The sequence below is a fragment of the Vanellus vanellus genome (genome assembly GCF_965231255.1).
Source record: "Vanellus vanellus genome assembly, chromosome: 27".
NCBI classification, from domain to species: Eukaryota; Metazoa; Chordata; class Aves; order Charadriiformes; family Charadriidae; genus Vanellus; species Vanellus vanellus.
This window is the reverse complement of record NC_138932.1, coordinates 1898067-1914667: the sequence shown is the minus strand read 5'-3', so window position 1 is coordinate 1914667 and position 16601 is coordinate 1898067. Positions and strand designations below refer to the sequence as shown.

The 16601-nt window shown below is 63.7% G+C and overlaps 2 protein-coding genes across 2 annotated transcripts; both read left to right on the top strand.

Moving 5' to 3' along the window:
* Window positions 1–3034: 3034 nt before the first annotated feature.
* LOC309682231 (methanethiol oxidase-like) lies at window positions 3035–9459 on the top strand (the record flags this gene model as incomplete). The annotated part of the gene is made up of 10 exons (XM_082496272.1): window positions 3035–3086; window positions 5092–5204; window positions 5546–5731; window positions 6375–6495; window positions 6702–6884; window positions 7450–7628; window positions 8243–8545; window positions 8662–8754; window positions 9002–9120; window positions 9297–9459. The coding sequence occupies exons 1-10, from the start codon at window positions 3071–3073 to the stop codon at window positions 9457–9459; spliced, it is 1476 nt and encodes a 491-aa protein (XP_082352398.1). The 5' UTR covers window positions 3035–3070.
* An 831-nt stretch (window positions 9460–10290) lies between these two features.
* On the top strand, window positions 10291–15504 carry RFX5 (regulatory factor X5). Its single transcript, XM_082496253.1, has 10 exons — window positions 10291–10372; window positions 11232–11362; window positions 11956–11989; window positions 12402–12484; window positions 12661–12786; window positions 13018–13134; window positions 13475–13556; window positions 13854–14055; window positions 14220–14317; window positions 14449–15504. The coding sequence occupies exons 2-10, from the start codon at window positions 11244–11246 to the stop codon at window positions 15421–15423; spliced, it is 1836 nt and encodes a 611-aa protein (XP_082352379.1). The 5' UTR covers window positions 10291–10372; window positions 11232–11243; the 3' UTR covers window positions 15424–15504.
* The last annotated feature ends 1097 nt before the right edge of the window (window positions 15505–16601 follow it).

The window sequence follows — 16601 nt, the reverse complement described above, 5'->3', positions numbered from 1 at the left end:
GAGAGGATGCTGTGTTTGAGGGCCTTCTCGGGGGATGTCCCTTGCTTTTGAGGGACACCACAAAGCACGTACCTTGGTAGACGTTTCTCCTCAGCACTGGCTGGAGGGAGAGTCTGGCCAGCGGACATCCCGTGCCAGCCTGCGGTGCAGACGGCCATGTTGGTGGGGTGGATCAGAGAGACTGCTGCCCCTCGTGCTACCGGCTGACCACTCTCTCTGACTTGCAGGTGGCCGCAGGCAGGGCGAGGACTCAGCCCGCGCTTCGAGCTGCAGCTGGGCCACGGAGACCAACCGCCAACACAGCAGAGGTGACCCCACTCCTCCTTCCACCGTCAGCCCGTGCTCTGCCCAAGTCCGGTGGATGTGGAGCTATTTCTGCTGGTACGAGCAAACCCTTTCGTCCCCTCCAAGGCCGGTTCCCGGGTCTTTGGCTCCTGTTTCCATGGTTCAGGGATGGGTTGTCCTGAGGAACGTGGAACGCGGTGCATCTGCGGTGGTGTGAATGTGCCGTGCATGGGACTGCGGTGAGTTGGGGTGGGTGAGGTTGGGTGCTGCTTCTGTTCCCTCTAGTGGTTATTTGGCAAAAATGCTTCCCCCTGGTGCCAGCACCCATCAAGTCCTTCCCAGCTTCCAACAGCTGCCCATGAGGACAGATGCCACTGGCATCACCCCTCTTCCCTAAGGGCATTACCGCCCTTATGGCAACCTTGCTGACCTGCAGCAGAGACATTTCTATGGAGGAGGACTGGAAGGTGCATGTGAGGCCCAGATGAAGCTGGGCCGCTGCTTACACACTCCTCGTCCTTTGCATTTAAGCCTTGGGGCCTCCTGGAAAAGCTTTCCTTGGTCAGAGCGAGGTGGCACACAGGGGGACGTGCTGACCAGTGCAGCGTGGATCTGCATGTGCTCCATAGCATGGTGTTGAGCACCAAATACAAACTGACGAGCCCAAGCAGGCACGTGCCGGGGAGACTGAGCTGACGCCGTCCGTTTTTTTGCTGGCAACCTTCAGGTGCAATGGGCTGAGAGCCTCCTGTGGCGGAGGGATGGGCTGAGCTCACTGGGCTCTGAGCCTACGTCTGGGGTGAGCGCTGGAGAGGACAAGGCAGCGCCCTGCCAGCAGCGATGTGCCTGCGAAGGCTGAGCACCCACTGCGCAGGCAGAGCCCGCGGATGCCCCGCGTTGCTGCCAGGAGCAGTAACAGACACTCTGACTAAGTCAGACGTGTCACGGGGAAAACGGTTACGCTGCTGCTGCCCTCCTCCCAGCCAGCGAATTAACATCCCGCAGAAAACACTCATCCTGCAATTAAAAGAAACCCAGTCCACGCTTTTCATTTTCAGCTGCGATTAACATCTGCAACCTCATAAAATTATTTCTGCGGTTGGGAATGCAGTGCTTGCCCATCTCTCAGCAGGGGCACCCCGTCTGCCCCGTGGGGAGACTCAAGACACTGCTTCTAGCAGGGAATCGGAGGAGTGGAGCAGCCTGCTCTCCCACCGTGGCTAAAAGCCCTTGTTTCGCCAGTGTGCGAGAACGTGTGCGTGACGCAGGGCAGAAACAGCCCCATCCCCTACCCCTCGGGGGGGGGGAGGAGGTTCTGGTAGCACTGAAACAGCTTCTCTGCGCGTTTCCAGCGCTGTAAGACGCTAAAGGCTGCCCCGGTGCCTCCCACACCCCGAGGCGTGTGGATCCTCCCCTTGGCGTCCTTTTTCCAGACCCTCCTTCTCCCCGTCCTGCTCCCTATATATTCGAATCCCCGCAGAGCTGCACCTTCTCCCTTGGCTTGCTCCGAGCAGACAGAATGCAGGCAGGACCATCTCCTGCTGCGCAGCAGCAGCAGCTGAGATCCAGCCCAACCTCCAGCACAGGTAAGACATCTTTCCTTCGACTTGGTCTCAAGAGGAGAAGGTTTGGGACGGTTGGCGGCTTGCTGCCTGCTGGCCGTGGGCTCTGCTCCAGAGTCCTCCGAAACTTGTTTGGAGACGAGTCTCGCGGTTTTGTTACTCTGACACCCAGAAAGTGTAAAGTAAGACGAAACGTGGGGTTAAGGTGGTGTTTTCTCTGGCCAGGGAAGGGTTTCTTTTCTCGAGCTACAAGAAGTGCCGGGGAATGTTTAGGTAGGCTGATGGTTGAAAACCTTTTAACTGTTCTCTGCTTTATCAAACTGCAGCTTGTGCGGGCTGTGCTGGCTGCGGTCAGACGGGCCGTGGCACAGAGTCCTCTGCGCATAGTCCTGCTTTGGTGGGGCTGTTTCTGCAGCAGTGCTCTAAGGAGAAGGGAGAAGCAAGCTGAGCTGGAGGGGGGGTTCTCAGGGCTTCAGGTAGGAGCGTTTCCCCGGAGGAGCAGGGACACGAGTGATGAAATGAGTAAGAATGAAAGCAAATAAGAAGCTGATGCAGCAAAATCAAGTTGTACAATTTAGCTGGGGCTTTTCCTCCCTCTCCTCAGGCTTGCCATGGTAAACGGGGAGAGGGGGTCCTTGTGGGGTGGGGGTTGTTTCCCAACAAGCTCTCGTTCACTGCGTTACGAACAACTCTCTCAGCAGTTTTAAAGTTTTTTGGAGAACGAGGCTGGCAGGGTTCAAAGTGCCCCGAGACCCGCAGCAGCGTGATGGGGACTCGCAGGATGATGCTCGGGGCTGGCGAGGAGGCTGGCGCCTCCAGCACTGAACGTCCCGGGTGGAAACAGCGCGAAAGCTTTCCATGAATGCCCCGAAACCCAGGTCACGCGAGATGGGCATTGCCCCCACACGTGTTGAGCGACTCTTCCTCTCCGCCACAGGGACAAGGCGGGAGGCAAAGCAGAGAGACGCGGCTCTGAGCCTTGTACCGTCCTGCACTAGAAATATATCGATGGTCTTTTTGGCTGCCCCAAACCTTCCAGGGGTCATTTGTGGGCATCCTGGCTTGGATATTGCCATGGAGTGGGAGCGCGCGCAGCCACTCCAGCGAGTGGTTCCTGTGTAAAAAGGGGATTAAAAGAACTCGCTGCCATCTAATTTCTGTTTGTTTCTGTTCTTCTCAATGCAGGAGAGTGCGGAGCGTGCGGTCCTGGCTTCGCCTCGCCTATGGATGCGATGAAAGGTAAGTCCGAAATCCAGGGCGGGCAGGGAAGAGCCCTGCACTGTCTGTCATTTAGGTGAAGATTAAAACAACGCTTTCAAGAGGGCGTTATCAATTAACTCCATTCTCCGAGGCGGCTCCCAGCAAGCGTTAGGGAAGCGATGGTTTTGCTTCCGGCCTGTCCTGAGGCCAACCATCAATTGCATAATGACAGCTTGGTGTCAGAACAAACCTTTTTAGGTTTCCTGATGGCTTGGGATGGGTCACAGCCTGCAGCAAAGCCACCCGTGGCTTCCCCTGCGCAAAACCACATGGGTTTTTGGGGTTTCTCAGAGGCAGTTGTATTGCTATAGCCCCATGGCAGAGCTAAACCTGGGGAGGGAGAGGGGACCAGCCTGATTTTTCATTGCACTGGGGGCACAATATGACAAAACCTCCTGGTATAAAAACCCGCCTCACGGGCTGCTTCCTTACGTGTCTGGACACTCTGCCTGAGAATCCTTCTTGCTGCATTGCCGAAACACTGGTGCTCTGATGTGAAGAGACTGATGAATGCATCATCTCCAGCTCTCCCTCTCTTAATCCTCTTCTCCAGGGCTTAGCAAACACATCCGTGAAGCCTCAGAGAGCTCTGGAGCTTGCTCATCGTCGGTGATTCCTATCCCTGAAACTTCTTTGAACCGAGAGAACAATGAGGGGATGAGTCTTTAAAACACCGCCGCGTGTTGGCGGGGCTGGCCGGTGATTTAAATTAATAGCAAATAGCACAAATCCCACCGTCTCTGCTGCTCTGGCAGGTTCCCTTGGGAACTATCCGGCTGCTTCAGCGGTGCCGAGTACCTCTGGCGCCTAAGGCTCTTCCATGCAGACATCTGGCAGGTTGGGCTCCTGAGCGGGTGGTGAGAAGCTCCTCGGTGTCCTTTGGACACCCCGGGAGGGGGACGAGGCTGGCAGCTCTGGGCTGTGTCCCACACCCCGACTTCTGGTGCCACCGCAGCTGCAGGGACGGGATCCCTCAGCCTTCGGCAGCTGCTCTCAAACCCCAGACTGACGCAGGCACCGCTGTGCAGAGGTTTATAAAGGCACGGCGTTGCCAAACCAGCTATTACCCGCTTTGGGTCAAATCCAAAGGTCCCAAATCCCCTCTCTGTCTGTTTCCCACCGCTCTCCCTTCCTCACCGTTTCCTAACTAAGTTCTTCCCCACCGGCCCTCGCTTTGGCAGGCCTTTATCCTGACACAACCGAGAGCACGTGCCACCACGTAAGGAGGCTCCGTGGGCTCTGAGTGCCCTCGCTTGAGCTCTGGGCAGCGCTCAGGTCCCGAAACAAAGCTGTTTCCCGGCAGAGCTGATGACGCTGGCCGTGGGGAGCAGCTCCTGCAGCGGGCAGCAGCTCCTCTTTGGGCAGCAGGGAGCCCGGCGGACCCGCTGCCGCAGGGACGAGGAGCCCTGCTCCCTTTCCCGGCGGGATGCTTTGCGAGCAGAGAGCTCTCGCACCACCACGTCGCGGTAGGTTTTCACTGCTTGGTAGGACCACAGGGCTGCGCGGGGGCTCGGAGGGCTTTCTGCCTTTGACGTTAGCCTGGCAAGCAGCTTTCCTTGGTACTTCTTACGTATTTTTAAGGCTTCTCCTGTGCAGATGTGATGGAAACGAGACACAATGTGGTTTGATTCGCGTGACTGATAGGATTGGGGAAGGGCTGGCGTGTCCTCGCGGGCATGGGGTGATCCCAAAGCCGTGCGCTTCCTTAGGGACTCTGAGGTCCAGAGAACCCTTCCCAGGGCAGGGGCACCCTCGGACTGAACGAGCCCAAATCCCCACGGGGCAGCCCACTCCGAGCTGAGCCCAGCTGAGCCTCGTGCCTCCAGTACGGCCGAGAGACGGGGATCCAACTGCCCCGTACATACGGGGGAACACAGCGGCTCCCCGGCGGGGCGACCCAGCCTGGCCAGAGACTGCTGCAAGGCTTTTATCCTGTCAAACGTGGTTTCTGCTGATGCTCATTGCAACGCTTCTGTGTTGGAAGGTCCCCGGGAGGAGATTGTGTATGTGCCCTGCATCTACAGGAACACTGGGAGAAAGAAACCCGACTTTCTGGCCACTGTGGATGTTGACCCCAAATCTCCGCACTATTGCCAGGTACCGAACGCTTTATCTCGATACTAACCTGGCCTGGGCATCAGCACAGTGCCTGTCCTTCACGCTCCCCAAAGCTGCTGGCTCAGTCCCAACGGCTGATGCCTCTCCAGTTCTCCCCAAGACTCTGACCCTTCCTTTGCTTACAAAATCGATGTAAAACCCCCTTCGTAGCCCATCCCTCGGATCCCCTGGGCACCGTCGCTCCCCTCTGCAGGGTGAGGCTCGCCTGAGGCATTCTGACCCTATTAGTGGGGTCTGCGATGCACCGGGCTCCCCGCTCTGCCTGCGATCCTGCCCTTGGCAGAAGAAAGAGTTGTGTGAGCAGGGCTGGGACCTTGCAGGTCATCCACCGCCTGCCCATGCCCAACCTGGGGGATGAGCTGCACCACTCGGGGTGGAACGCCTGCAGCAGCTGCTTTGGGGACGCCTCCAAGAAGCGGAACCGCCTGATCCTCCCCAGCTTGATCTCCTCCCGCATCTACGTGGTGGACGTGGGAACTGACGTGCGAGCCCCCAGGCTTTTCAAGGTACCTTGGAGGTGGTGCCGATGCATGTTAAAGGCTAAAGGTCTGGGATTGTGGCTTTTGGCTGCAGGAACAGCTTGGCAGAGAGGCTTCGGGGCACACCTCAGAGCTTAGCACGACCCTGATGTCTGGGTGACGGTACGGGAGGGCTGTGGAAATTGGCTGTTCTCCTGCTGATGTGCAAGCATGGAGTTCTCCATCTAGCTCTGTGCAGGAGGGGACCGGGGCACACCGGAGGGGACAAGACCCCACCGGGTGCCAGGCACAGCGCTGCCTCTCAGGTTAACAGTCCATGTCTCGCCTGCGGTGTGTGTCTCCACAGGAGCCCCGGGCACCTGCCCGCGGTCTGCCCTACGCCAGCGTGCGCAAGTGCCTCAGGCAGCGTCTCTGGGTGAGCGCAGCAGCCGCCCCGTGTGCCGGCATGCCTGGGGACGCAGCACCGTGCACGCTCTGCCCCAGCTCACACGCTCTCGGCCCCTCTGGCTCCACGGCAAGTCCCGTCTTGAGGTCGGGCAGGAGCCGCCCAGCCGTGCCACGGGGTAGCACCAGGCTTGTGAACCGGTGTTCAGCACAGCAGCGACCTCCCCGCTCGCCTGGCACAGCCCGGCAAGGGAGGATGTGACGGTGCCTCCGAACTCCCCGGCAGGTTGTCAACTCAGAGGATGTCTTCTGGAAGTGCAACCTGGGCTACCCCCACACCTCCCACTGCCTGGGCAGCGGTGAAATCATGATCAGCACCTTGGGAGACCCAGCCGGCAGAGGGAAAGGTACCCCAGTCCCCCCAGTCCCCCAGAGAGAGGGTGCTGGGACAGGAGGAACAGTCCCCACATCCTGGTGGCTTTGTCCAGGACTCCCAGCCCATGCAGCAGCCTGGTCTGCAACGGGTTGATCTGTCTACTGCTTGTTTTAGAAGACATAAACTGTTCATCTCGATGATTTCCTCACTGCCCATGGGGTTTTGGTTTTGCATCAGGCGGCTTTATTCTGCTGGATGGAGAGACCTTCGAGATCAAGGGGAATTGGGAGAAAGGGGACAAGATCCCCCCGATGGGTTATGACTTCTGGTACCAGCCACGCCATAACGTCCTGATCAGCACTGAATGGGGAATCCCAAAATGCCTGGGATATGGGTTTGACCCAAATGATCTGAAGAAAGGTGAGAAAACAGTTGTTTAAATACTCCGGGTGAGAGATGCTGGGCAGAACCGCAAGAAGGCCAAATTTCAACCTTCTTCTGTTGCCCGTGAGAGCTGGCAGTCTAATGGACATAGGTTAAGTTGTCCAAGACAGATTGCTCGTAAAACAAATTTCACACCAATCCCTAGAGATCTCATGGATTTAAAAAAAGACGAGCCCAGCCCATTTACCGTGAACGCACTTTAGATGCAATCACCAGAAGTTCAACCTAAGACAGTCCATAAATACTGCTGCTGAGCTGTATGTGGGGTTGGATTTCAGCCGCGGGGATGGAGGGTGAAGCCCCATCTCAGCCCAGTTCCCCCTCAAAGGTTATACTGCCCAGCCCAGCCCTGTCCTGGCGACATGGTCTCCGATGGATGCTGGGCACCTTCCCATGGCTTTTGCCAAGGTCCAAAGCAACCGGCGCGTGCTGGTGCAGCGACCATGGGGTTGCCCCTGGGGAGCTAAAAGGGCTGAGGAACCCATAGCACATCTGCTTGAGACCTGCACCTCGCAGCATCCCCTCCGATTCCCCCTCCCAGGGCGCTACGGACGCCGCCTCAACGTGTGGGACTGGACCACTCACACCTACGTCCAGGCCATCGACGTGGGGGAGGACGCGGCCCCCCTGGAGATCCGCTTCCTCCACAACCCCGATGCCGCCGAGGGCTACGTGGGCTGCACCATCAGCAGCGCCATCCACCGCTTCTACAAGACCGAGGTAGGTGCTCCCCCAGGGTCGGCGGAGAAGGGCTGCTGCCCCTTGGCCGAGCCGCAGGACGCTGCGCAGCATCCCTCTTCCCGCATCCCCCACCGTCCTCCCGGTCCCCACTGGTGCACACACCGCCTCCCCGTGCTGTGCAGCCGCCTCTCTGCACCCAGAACGTGAGCTGGCTCGGGGTAATCTCACCAGAGGACTTGTTCTGACTGGCAGCAGTTTAGGCTGAAAAGATTTAATTTAAAGGAGATTTATTTATACCTTTGTTGTGGATTTACAGCACCCAAGCAATATTCTTCTCAGTGTCTGTTGTTGTGTGTAATGATGAAGCGGGTGAGAAAAGAGAACGCCTTTCACCAAACCAGCTAATCTAGCTGGAAAATTAGACAAGCGTTTGGCCCCCAAAGCCCTTACTCAGGTCCCAGAGCCCGTCTTCCCCACGGCTCCGCAGAGCCAGAGGTGAGGTTTCCCACAGCTCCAAAGTAGCTGAGCTGCAGCCGGAGACAAGAGGTGGTGGACACGTGCACGGCGCATCTGCCCCAGCATCGCGTCTCCTCCTGCCGCTGCCACGCACGCTGAGCCCCCCGGGGCTGTGCTCTGTCCTGCACCTCCTGCAGCGCGGAGACTGGGCGGCCGAGAAGGTGATCCAAGTCCCCAGCAAGAAGGTGGAGGGATGGCTCCTCCCAGACATGCCAGGTCAGTGCACGCCGGGGCTGGGTGCCGCGGTGCTCCCTGGCTTCCCCCAGGCGCTGCCGGTGCTGTCGCCCATTTGTGCAGCTCTGTCATACCTTTCCCAAGGCTTCATCACCGACATCCTCATCTCGCTGGATGACAGGTTCCTGTATTTCAGCAACTGGCTGCATGGAGACATCCGCCAGTACGATATCTCCGACACCCGCAAGCCCAAGCTGGTGGGACAGGTGAGGTGGCAGCAGGGTCCCAGTCACATCCCGGTGCTTTTCCTCCATCTCCTGGGGACGGTGGGAATCAGCCCCTCCTCGCCGTCTTGGCCACCCAGACCTGTGGTCTCTTGCAGGTCTTTGTGGGTGGCAGCATCACCAAGGGGGGACCTGTCACGGTGTGCAGGGACGAAGAGCTGCAGAGTCAGCCAGACCCATTCTTCATCAAGGTGAGCTCAGCCGTCTCCCCAAAATCCCAGTGGCAGCAAGGCTGGGGAGCGGGTCCCTGCGGTTCTGCTCCACCGCACCCCGCGGGATAGACACGGCATCCCGTGGGATGGACATGGCATCCCATGGGATGGACACCGCATCCCGCGGGATGGACACCGCATCCCGCACTGTCAGTTGGGGGGAGGCGGAAGCGTCCCCTGGTCTGGCACCCTCCAGCAGCACGTCTGCTCCTCCGCCTGCTCCCAGGGGAAGAGGGTGCCGGGGGGACCCCAGATGATCCAGCTCAGCTTGGATGGGAAGAGGCTGTATGTCACCACGTCCCTCTACAGCGCCTGGGACAAGCAGTTCTACCCCGACCTCCTCAAGTAAGAAAACTTTGATAAACGAGGATGACTGCAGGCGCTCAGCAGGCAGGAGACGCGGACCCCGCAGCTCGGGGACCGAATTTCGGCAGCTCCCCAGAGGCAGGGGAAGGTCTGTCCCCGCGGGGTGGCAGGGACGCCCAGCTGCCTCCAGCGTCCCCGTTCTCGCCCCTCCGCAGGGACGGCTCCGTCATGCTGCAGCTGGACGTGGACACGGAGCACGGCGGCCTGAGGGTCAACGGGAGCTTCCTGGTGGATTTCGGGAAGGAGCCCGAGGGGCCCTGCCTGGCGCATGAGATCCGCTACCCCGGCGGAGACTGCACCTCCGATATTTGGGTCTAGCCACCTTCCGCCTCCCCCAAAGCCCCTCCTCTGCACCCCAAAATCCCAGCGCACGAGGGCTGTGGGAATTTCACACGCTCAGCAAACCGCCGGCGACCCGTGCATCCCGCGCTTGCGTAAATAAAACCGAGAGGTCATCATCCTCCTCCTCCTCCTCCTCCTCCTCCTCCTCCGCAGCTCTCCTCGCCTCAAATCTTCTTTTTAAACTGTTTTCAGGAGCCAAAAAACAAACGTGTGGCCAAACCAGGGACAGGACACCGCGAACCTCTCCCGAACAGACGGGATTTTCCCAACACGCCCCCGGTGCCACCGGGCTCCGCGTTCGCTCCCGGGAAAGCCATCCCGGGTTCTACGCCGGGCGTGGGAGCCTCTGGTTGGCACCACACGTGCACACAGCGCACACGCGCGTTGCGCTGCGCACACAGGTTGCATGCACGTGCATGCCACGCCCGCTTAGTGCATCAGACAGACAGACAGACACACACACACACACACACACGTATGTCGCACGCGCCCCGCACACACGTGTCGCACGCGCGCACAGGCGCCCCACGCGCGCCGGCTCGTTTACACTCGTGCTTCCTCCTCCTCCCGCCCCACCAATCAGAAGCCTGTTACTAGGCAGACTTCAGCCAGCCCGCGGCCACTCAGGAAACCGACGCCGCTTGTATCCGGGTAGGAAAGCCCGAGCAGCCAATCGCATTAAAGGAGAGCGCAGTATCCGGGCGGACCGGAGGCGCGGCGGCCAATCAGAAAAAAAAGCGGCCGGCGGGGCCCGCGGGCGCGTCCCGGTGGGGCGCAGCACTTTCGGTTCCTGTTGCGCGCGGGGCAGCGGCACGTGGCGGGGACCGAACCGGCCCGGACGGAACCGGCACGAACCGGCCCGGCACGAGGTGCGCCGCGCCACCGGCAGGTGGGTGCGGGGCGGGGGGGGGGGTGTCGGTCCGGTCCGGTGCCACTCCCGCCCCGCCGGGCCCGGCCCGCCGCTGTCCCCATCCCCCGTCCCCGCACCGGCACCGGCACCGGCGGGGCTGCGCTCTCACGGGGCTCCGGCGCCACTGTCTCCCCCTCGGCCCGTCCTGGTGCTGTCCCTGTCCCTGGGGACCCGCCCTGCTGTCCCCGTCTCTGGGACCTCTGCCCTCCTGCTGTCCCTGTCCCCATCTCCCTGGGGACCTGCCCTGCTGGTCTCCCTGTCCCTCGCGACCTGTCCTCCCGCTGTCCCATGTCCCCACGCCCTCGGGGACCTCTGTCTCCCTGGTGTCCCCGTCGTGGCAGTTCTCCTGTCCCCGCTGCCCCCGGGGCCTTCCATCCAGGGCCATCCGTGGGACTGTCACCGTCCCCCTCAGCATCCCCAGCCCTGCGGGGACCTGCCCTTCTGGTCCCCTCCTGGGCACGCTGGGCCAGAGCCGCCCCCAGTGCCCCCCAGTCCCCTGCCAGGAACGGGGTAGGCAGAGCCGGTCCCAGTCTCTGCCACTGGAGACGTCCCTGCCGGGACCGCTGGGGACATTTCCATGTCCTTTGGTGGCTCGTGTCCGGCTGATGGAGCTCAGCCCCTGGAGCCGGAGCTCGTCTGCGGGCCAGGAGGGACGGGGGCTGCGGGCGGGCGCGTTCTGGGCTGCCCCGAACCCCTCGGCCCCCTGCGGCGCCCTGCGTCCCTCCCCGAGCCCGGCCCGCGGGCAAGCGCCGGACCTCTGCCCCCAGGAGCAGAGGTCCCCCCCGGACCTCTTCCCCCTTTTATTTTAGCTGAATTTTTTGGTTTCGCCTCCCAACAGGAACCAAATGTCATGGCTGACGACGAGCCAAGCGCCCGAGCCGCCAAAAAGGGAAGTTTGTCACCCAGCGGCTCCCGGGGCGGCGCGACCGCGTCGAGCACGCTGCTGCAGGAGCTGAGGAGCACCATCTCGTAAGGGCAGCGCTCCCCTCTCCCCGGGCAGCTCTCCCAGTTAATCCGCGCGTCACCAACCGCGGGTTAATTGAATAAGGTCGATTAATTTGCAGCCCCGGGGACCAAAGGGATACGCGTTGCGGTGCCTCGCAGCCCCGGCACTGGCGCTGCGGAGCGGCACAGCCTCGGGCCCGTGCCGGGTGCTGGACAGAGCGCCGCCCCGCTGCCGGGGTTGGGCGTAAAATCAATTTTGGACTTCGCGGCAGTGCCAATTAGTGTGCTGTGCCGCCGTGGGATGTGGTTTTACGCCAGTTCTGCCCTCCTGGGGTGAGGGTAGAGCTCCAGAGCGGGGCTGTGGGTGCAGAGGGAGACACGGTGCGTGGGGAGAAGGGGCTGCGCTGACCCCTGGGTGCGGGCGGCCGTGGGCTCTTGGTGCTCCAGCATCCCCGTCTTGGCACCGCCGCGCAGGCGCGGGGTCTGGAAGCGCCCGGGGACGGTGCCGTCCTCGGGGGACAGCGGCCGTGGCAGAGCCGGGGCGGGTTGAGGAATGCCCCAGGGGCCGCGGTGCCGTCCTGTGCTGCGCTAACGCCTTTCCTCTCCGTCCCGCACAGCAAATCCGTGCAGAGCAAGGTCGACTCCATCCTGGTGAGTGTCTCCGCAGCACGTTGTGCTGAGGGTGTGGGAGCGGCGCGTCTCCACCTCTCTCCTCTCCCTTCCGCGCTGAACCCCGGCTCTTGCCTGATCCCGGCTCCCGTCGGGTCAGGACGTGGCCGCGGGGATTAGCCCCAAGAAGCCCCTGATCCCCCTGCCCGGGGGGTGGCACCCACGTGGGGTGCGTGGGACAACCCTTCCCAGTCCCCACGAGGGGCAGTTCCTGTGACTTGGCTTACCCGGATCCCCCGTGTGCTGGCGGCGTTTGGCTTCATCGCCCCATCGGTTACTGCCGTTTAGAGAGTAACGAGCGCGCCGCCCACACCAGCTCGTCCTTATTTTGGGTCCTTCACCTCTCTTTGTCTCTGGTCCGTCCTCCCCCTCCCCGTGGACCCTTTGACCGTAGCAAGATGTCCAGAAGTTTTCAGACAACGACAAACTCTACCTCTACCTCCAGCTGCCGTCGGGGCCGAGCCTGGGGGAGAAGAGGTGGGTGCCGGCGCGAGCCGGAGCCGTGTCGGGGAGAGCCGGTGCTGTCGGGACGGTGGTGGGGGATGCAGATGGCGAGAGGCCGGGGGGACGTTGCCGCGGCTCTGCCTCCTCCTGTCCCGCCTGTGCTGCTTCTCCGCTAATTAAATGTTTGTCTCGGGCTCCCGCGGGAGCAGCGGTAGCCTGGACCTGAGCTCACTGAGCACGGCCGAGTACATGCACGCGTGCAACTGGATCCGGAACCACCTGGAGGAGCACACGGACACCTGCCTGCCCAAGCAGGACGTCTACGACGCCTACAAGTGAGCGGAGGGGCCGCGCTGGCGCCAGGAGCTGCTCTCCCCCAGGGCACGGCTGCTCCGGCGCAGCCCGGCCGGCAGCTCGGTTTGGAGGGCAGCGAGTGCCTGGGTGGTTTTTGGGAATGCTGCAGCCCAACCTTGGGCTCTTGAAAGGGGCCACGGCAGCAGGGAGAAGCGGCTGCGGGCGGCAAGAAAGGTTCGAGGGCGGCTTTAACCGGCGGCTCTCCCTGGCAGGCGGTACTGTGATAACCTCTGCTGCCGCCCTCTGAGCGCCGCCAATTTCGGCAAGATCATCCGGGAGATCTTCCCGAACATCAAAGCCCGACGGCTGGGAGGCCGAGGACAGTCGAAATATCCTTCCGCGTGCCGGGCTGGCTGGGGGGAGCCTGGGGAGCTGTGCGGACTGGTGGCGACAGCTGCTGCTTCTCCAGTTATTCCCATTTATAAGCCTGTGCGCCAGGTGGTATTGTGTAATGGGGTCCGGTTCGTGGTTTTTCAGGTCTGGAAGGTTCAGCTCGGTTGTCTGAGAGGGGCTGGGGGTTGCCCGTGTGCTGGGGGCGGGCAGGGGGCTGGCTGCTGTCACCCCTCCAGGAAAGCCCCCGGTGACCCCCGCACGCAGCCGCGTCCCTTTGAGCTGTGACCCATCGCGGCCGCGTTCATGTGACAGCGAAACGCCTTAACCCTGCCAAACGTACTGCTACAGCGGGATCCGGAGGAAGACGGTGGTCAGCCTGCCACCCCTGCCCAGCCTGGACCTCAAAGTGACCGAGACTGTAAGTCCTCTGCTGCCTCCATGGTGGGGGCTTCACCCATCCTCTTTTGTTGGGGTAACGAACCTCCTCACTCGTTAGATCTAATGAAGGTGGAGGGATGGCCTCTCTGGGAGCAGGTTCTGCTCTGTCCCGTGAGCCTCCCCCAGGGTGGACGAGGACCTGCCTGTCCCGTGCAGGCTTTGTGATGGGCTGGGGTGTCAGGTGATGGGCCGGGGTGTCAGGATCAGGCCCTGTTGGCATCCGTGGCATCCCGTGCTCTGCCGTGCCGCGGCGGCTCACGGCTTGTCCCGCCGGCAGCAGTCAGAGCTGACGGACCTGGTGCAGTCCTACAACAGCGAGGTGATGGAGGCGGCCTGCGCCCTGACCTGCGACTGGGCCGAGAAGATCCTCAAGCGCTCCTTCAACAACATCGTGGAGGTGGCCCAGTTCCTCATCCAGCAGCACATCATCAGCTCCCGCTCGGCACGCGCCGACCTGGTCATGGCCATGGTGGTCTCAGGTGGGTGGGATGGAGCCCCGGCCCCGCTCCCCCTGTGGGGATCCCTGAGGGGCGCAGGGTTGGGGGACGGGGATACGGTGTCCCCCTCCAGCCGCCCACAGCGTGGGTGAGCGCGGGGGGCTGGGGGGTGTCCCCCACCTTGGTCACCTTCTGTGCCCCCACAGAGAGCACGGAGAAGATCCACCGCGAGAGTCGGCCCCCGCTGACGGTGAAGAAGAACGGCCTGGACGCCCCTGAGAGTGGCGAGAGGAGCCAGGGGCAGGTGAGACCCCGCTGGAGTGGGATGGGGAGCCCAGAGCCCCACGTCCCCCACTCGGCGTGGGGGTCACGCTCGGGGAACCAGCCCGGCTCCACCGCAACGTCCCCCTTCCCAACACCTCTCTCTGCTCACAGCTCAAGAAGGACAGTGGCCCAAAGCCCTCTGGCCCACCCCGCCCTGAGAAGAAGAAGCCCCCGGAGCCCCCCAAGGCGGCCAGTAGCCCCCAGGTGAACGCCCTGGTCGCCCGCCTACCCCTGCTTCTGCCCCGCATCCCGCCGGGGGAGCGACCCACCGTGCCCGGTACCACCGCCGTCCGCTCCTCCCCTCCTGTCCTGGCACCCAAAATCACGGCCACCCCCCTGGGGGGCACCGTCAAGGTGGCCCTGCCGCTGCCGGTGGGCACGGCCTCCCCCTCCCTGCCCCTGGGGCTGGCCCCGGGGGCCAGCGGGCCAGCGGGGCTGCTGAGCCAGCAAGCCGCCGTCCCCGTCCTCAACGTGCTGCTGCCCGGCGTGGGCGTCCCTGCGGGCGAGAGCCCTGCCAACCCCCGGAGCGCGGGGGGCGGTGAGGGTCCCGGCCACCAGGACTCACAGCGCCCCAAGGCCACCAAGCGTCCCCCGGACCCGGCCGGCACTGCCACCGCCACCCTGCCGAAGCGGAGACGCGGGCGGCCACGAAAGAAGCCAGAGGACGGGGGCACGGGGGAGACGGCGGAGCTTCACCACAGTGCCAGTAGCAGTGGCTCTCCCAGTGGTGGCAGTGCCACCACCCTCCTTGGGGACAGCCCGGCTGGGGGCTCGCAGCCCACCCAGGTCGGTGTCATCCATGACGGCAGGACCACCGCCAAGGTCGCCGATGGCCACGGGCTGGCACCGGAGGAGGAGGCGGCGCAGCAGAGCCCTGGCCAGGCCGGGTCCCCTGCGGCTGACACGGGGGGCTCCTGCACCCCCCAGGATGGGGGGGACGTCCCCACGCAGCGCCATGGACAGACGCAGGCGGGGATCGATCCTGCTGCTGCCACCTCCCAGCGCTTGGATGCGTGTCCCCCTGTCCCCACGTCGCGGGGGGGCTCACCGGGGCGGGCAGGGCTCTGTGCCCACCCTGGCACTTAGGGGCCCCCCCACCCCGGCCGTCCCCCATGGGTGGGGGTGCTCCCACCGCCCTGCCCTGCCCCCCCGACATTAAAACCCACACACTCTGTCCATCTGTCTGTCCCGTCTGTGGTCTGCGGCGGGTCGGGGGCACAGACACTCTGCGGGGGGGGGGCAGCGGAGGGGGTGCGTGGGACCCCGGGGGGGTGACACCAGTGCCTCGCCCCCTCCTGCGGGGTCTGCCCAGTCCCGGCGTGGGGTGGGTGAGGCCGCGGGTGGGACCCAACAGGCGGAGGGTGTCACGGCTCCGGGGGGGCGGTGCGTGGGGAGGGGGACACGGGGCCGGAGGGGGGGAGGGGGAAGCGGGGGGGCCACGCGTGGGCACTGCCTCAGCTTCCCGTCGGGGGGCGCAGCCGGCGTGGGGGTGTGCGCTGCCCCCCCCGGAGCGGCGGTGAGGGAAAAGGCGCATTTCAACGCAAAAAAAACCCGACGATTTTCTCCCAACTCCGCTACGGCCACGCCCCCGCTCCTCGAGCCACGCCCCCGCTCCGCAAACCACGCCTCCGCTCCTCAAACCACGCCCCCGCTCCTCAAACCACGCCCCCGCTCCGCAAACCACGCCCCCGTTCCGCAAACCACGCCTCCGCTCCTCAAACCACGCCCCTGCCCAAAAGCCCCGCCCCGCGCGCGTGCCGCCGGGCCGGCAGGGGGCGCTGGCGGGCGGCGCGGTCCCTCAGCCCCGTCAGGCGGCGCCGCGGGCAGCCCCGGCCCGCCGGGCCCTGCGCCTCCCCCGCCGCCCCGCTCCGCTCCGCCGGCCCGGCCCGCCCCGCCCGGCCCCGTGCAGGTGAGCCCCGCACCGGCACCGGTACCGGCACCGGTTCCCTCCCCCCCGCGCCGCCAGGCACCGCGCCCCCCGCCGCCTGCCCCGCGGCCTCCTCCAGGCCCCGGCACCCCGGCCCGGGCCGCGGCGGCAGCGGCACCCCGGGGAGAGGGGGGGGGGTGTGGGGTGTGTCTCTGGGATCGGTTTTGCGGCCGCTCTGGGAGGTCAGTCACCGGCCTCGGCCCGCTCCCCTTCCCGCGGAGCCGCCGCCTCCTCCCGGGCCGGGCCCCCGGGACTGGCCGGGGCCTCCGCCGCCCCCCCCGGGCTCTCCAGCACCGGTGCCCGGGGCTTTGCGGGCCGAGGGCGCCGCGTCGCGCAG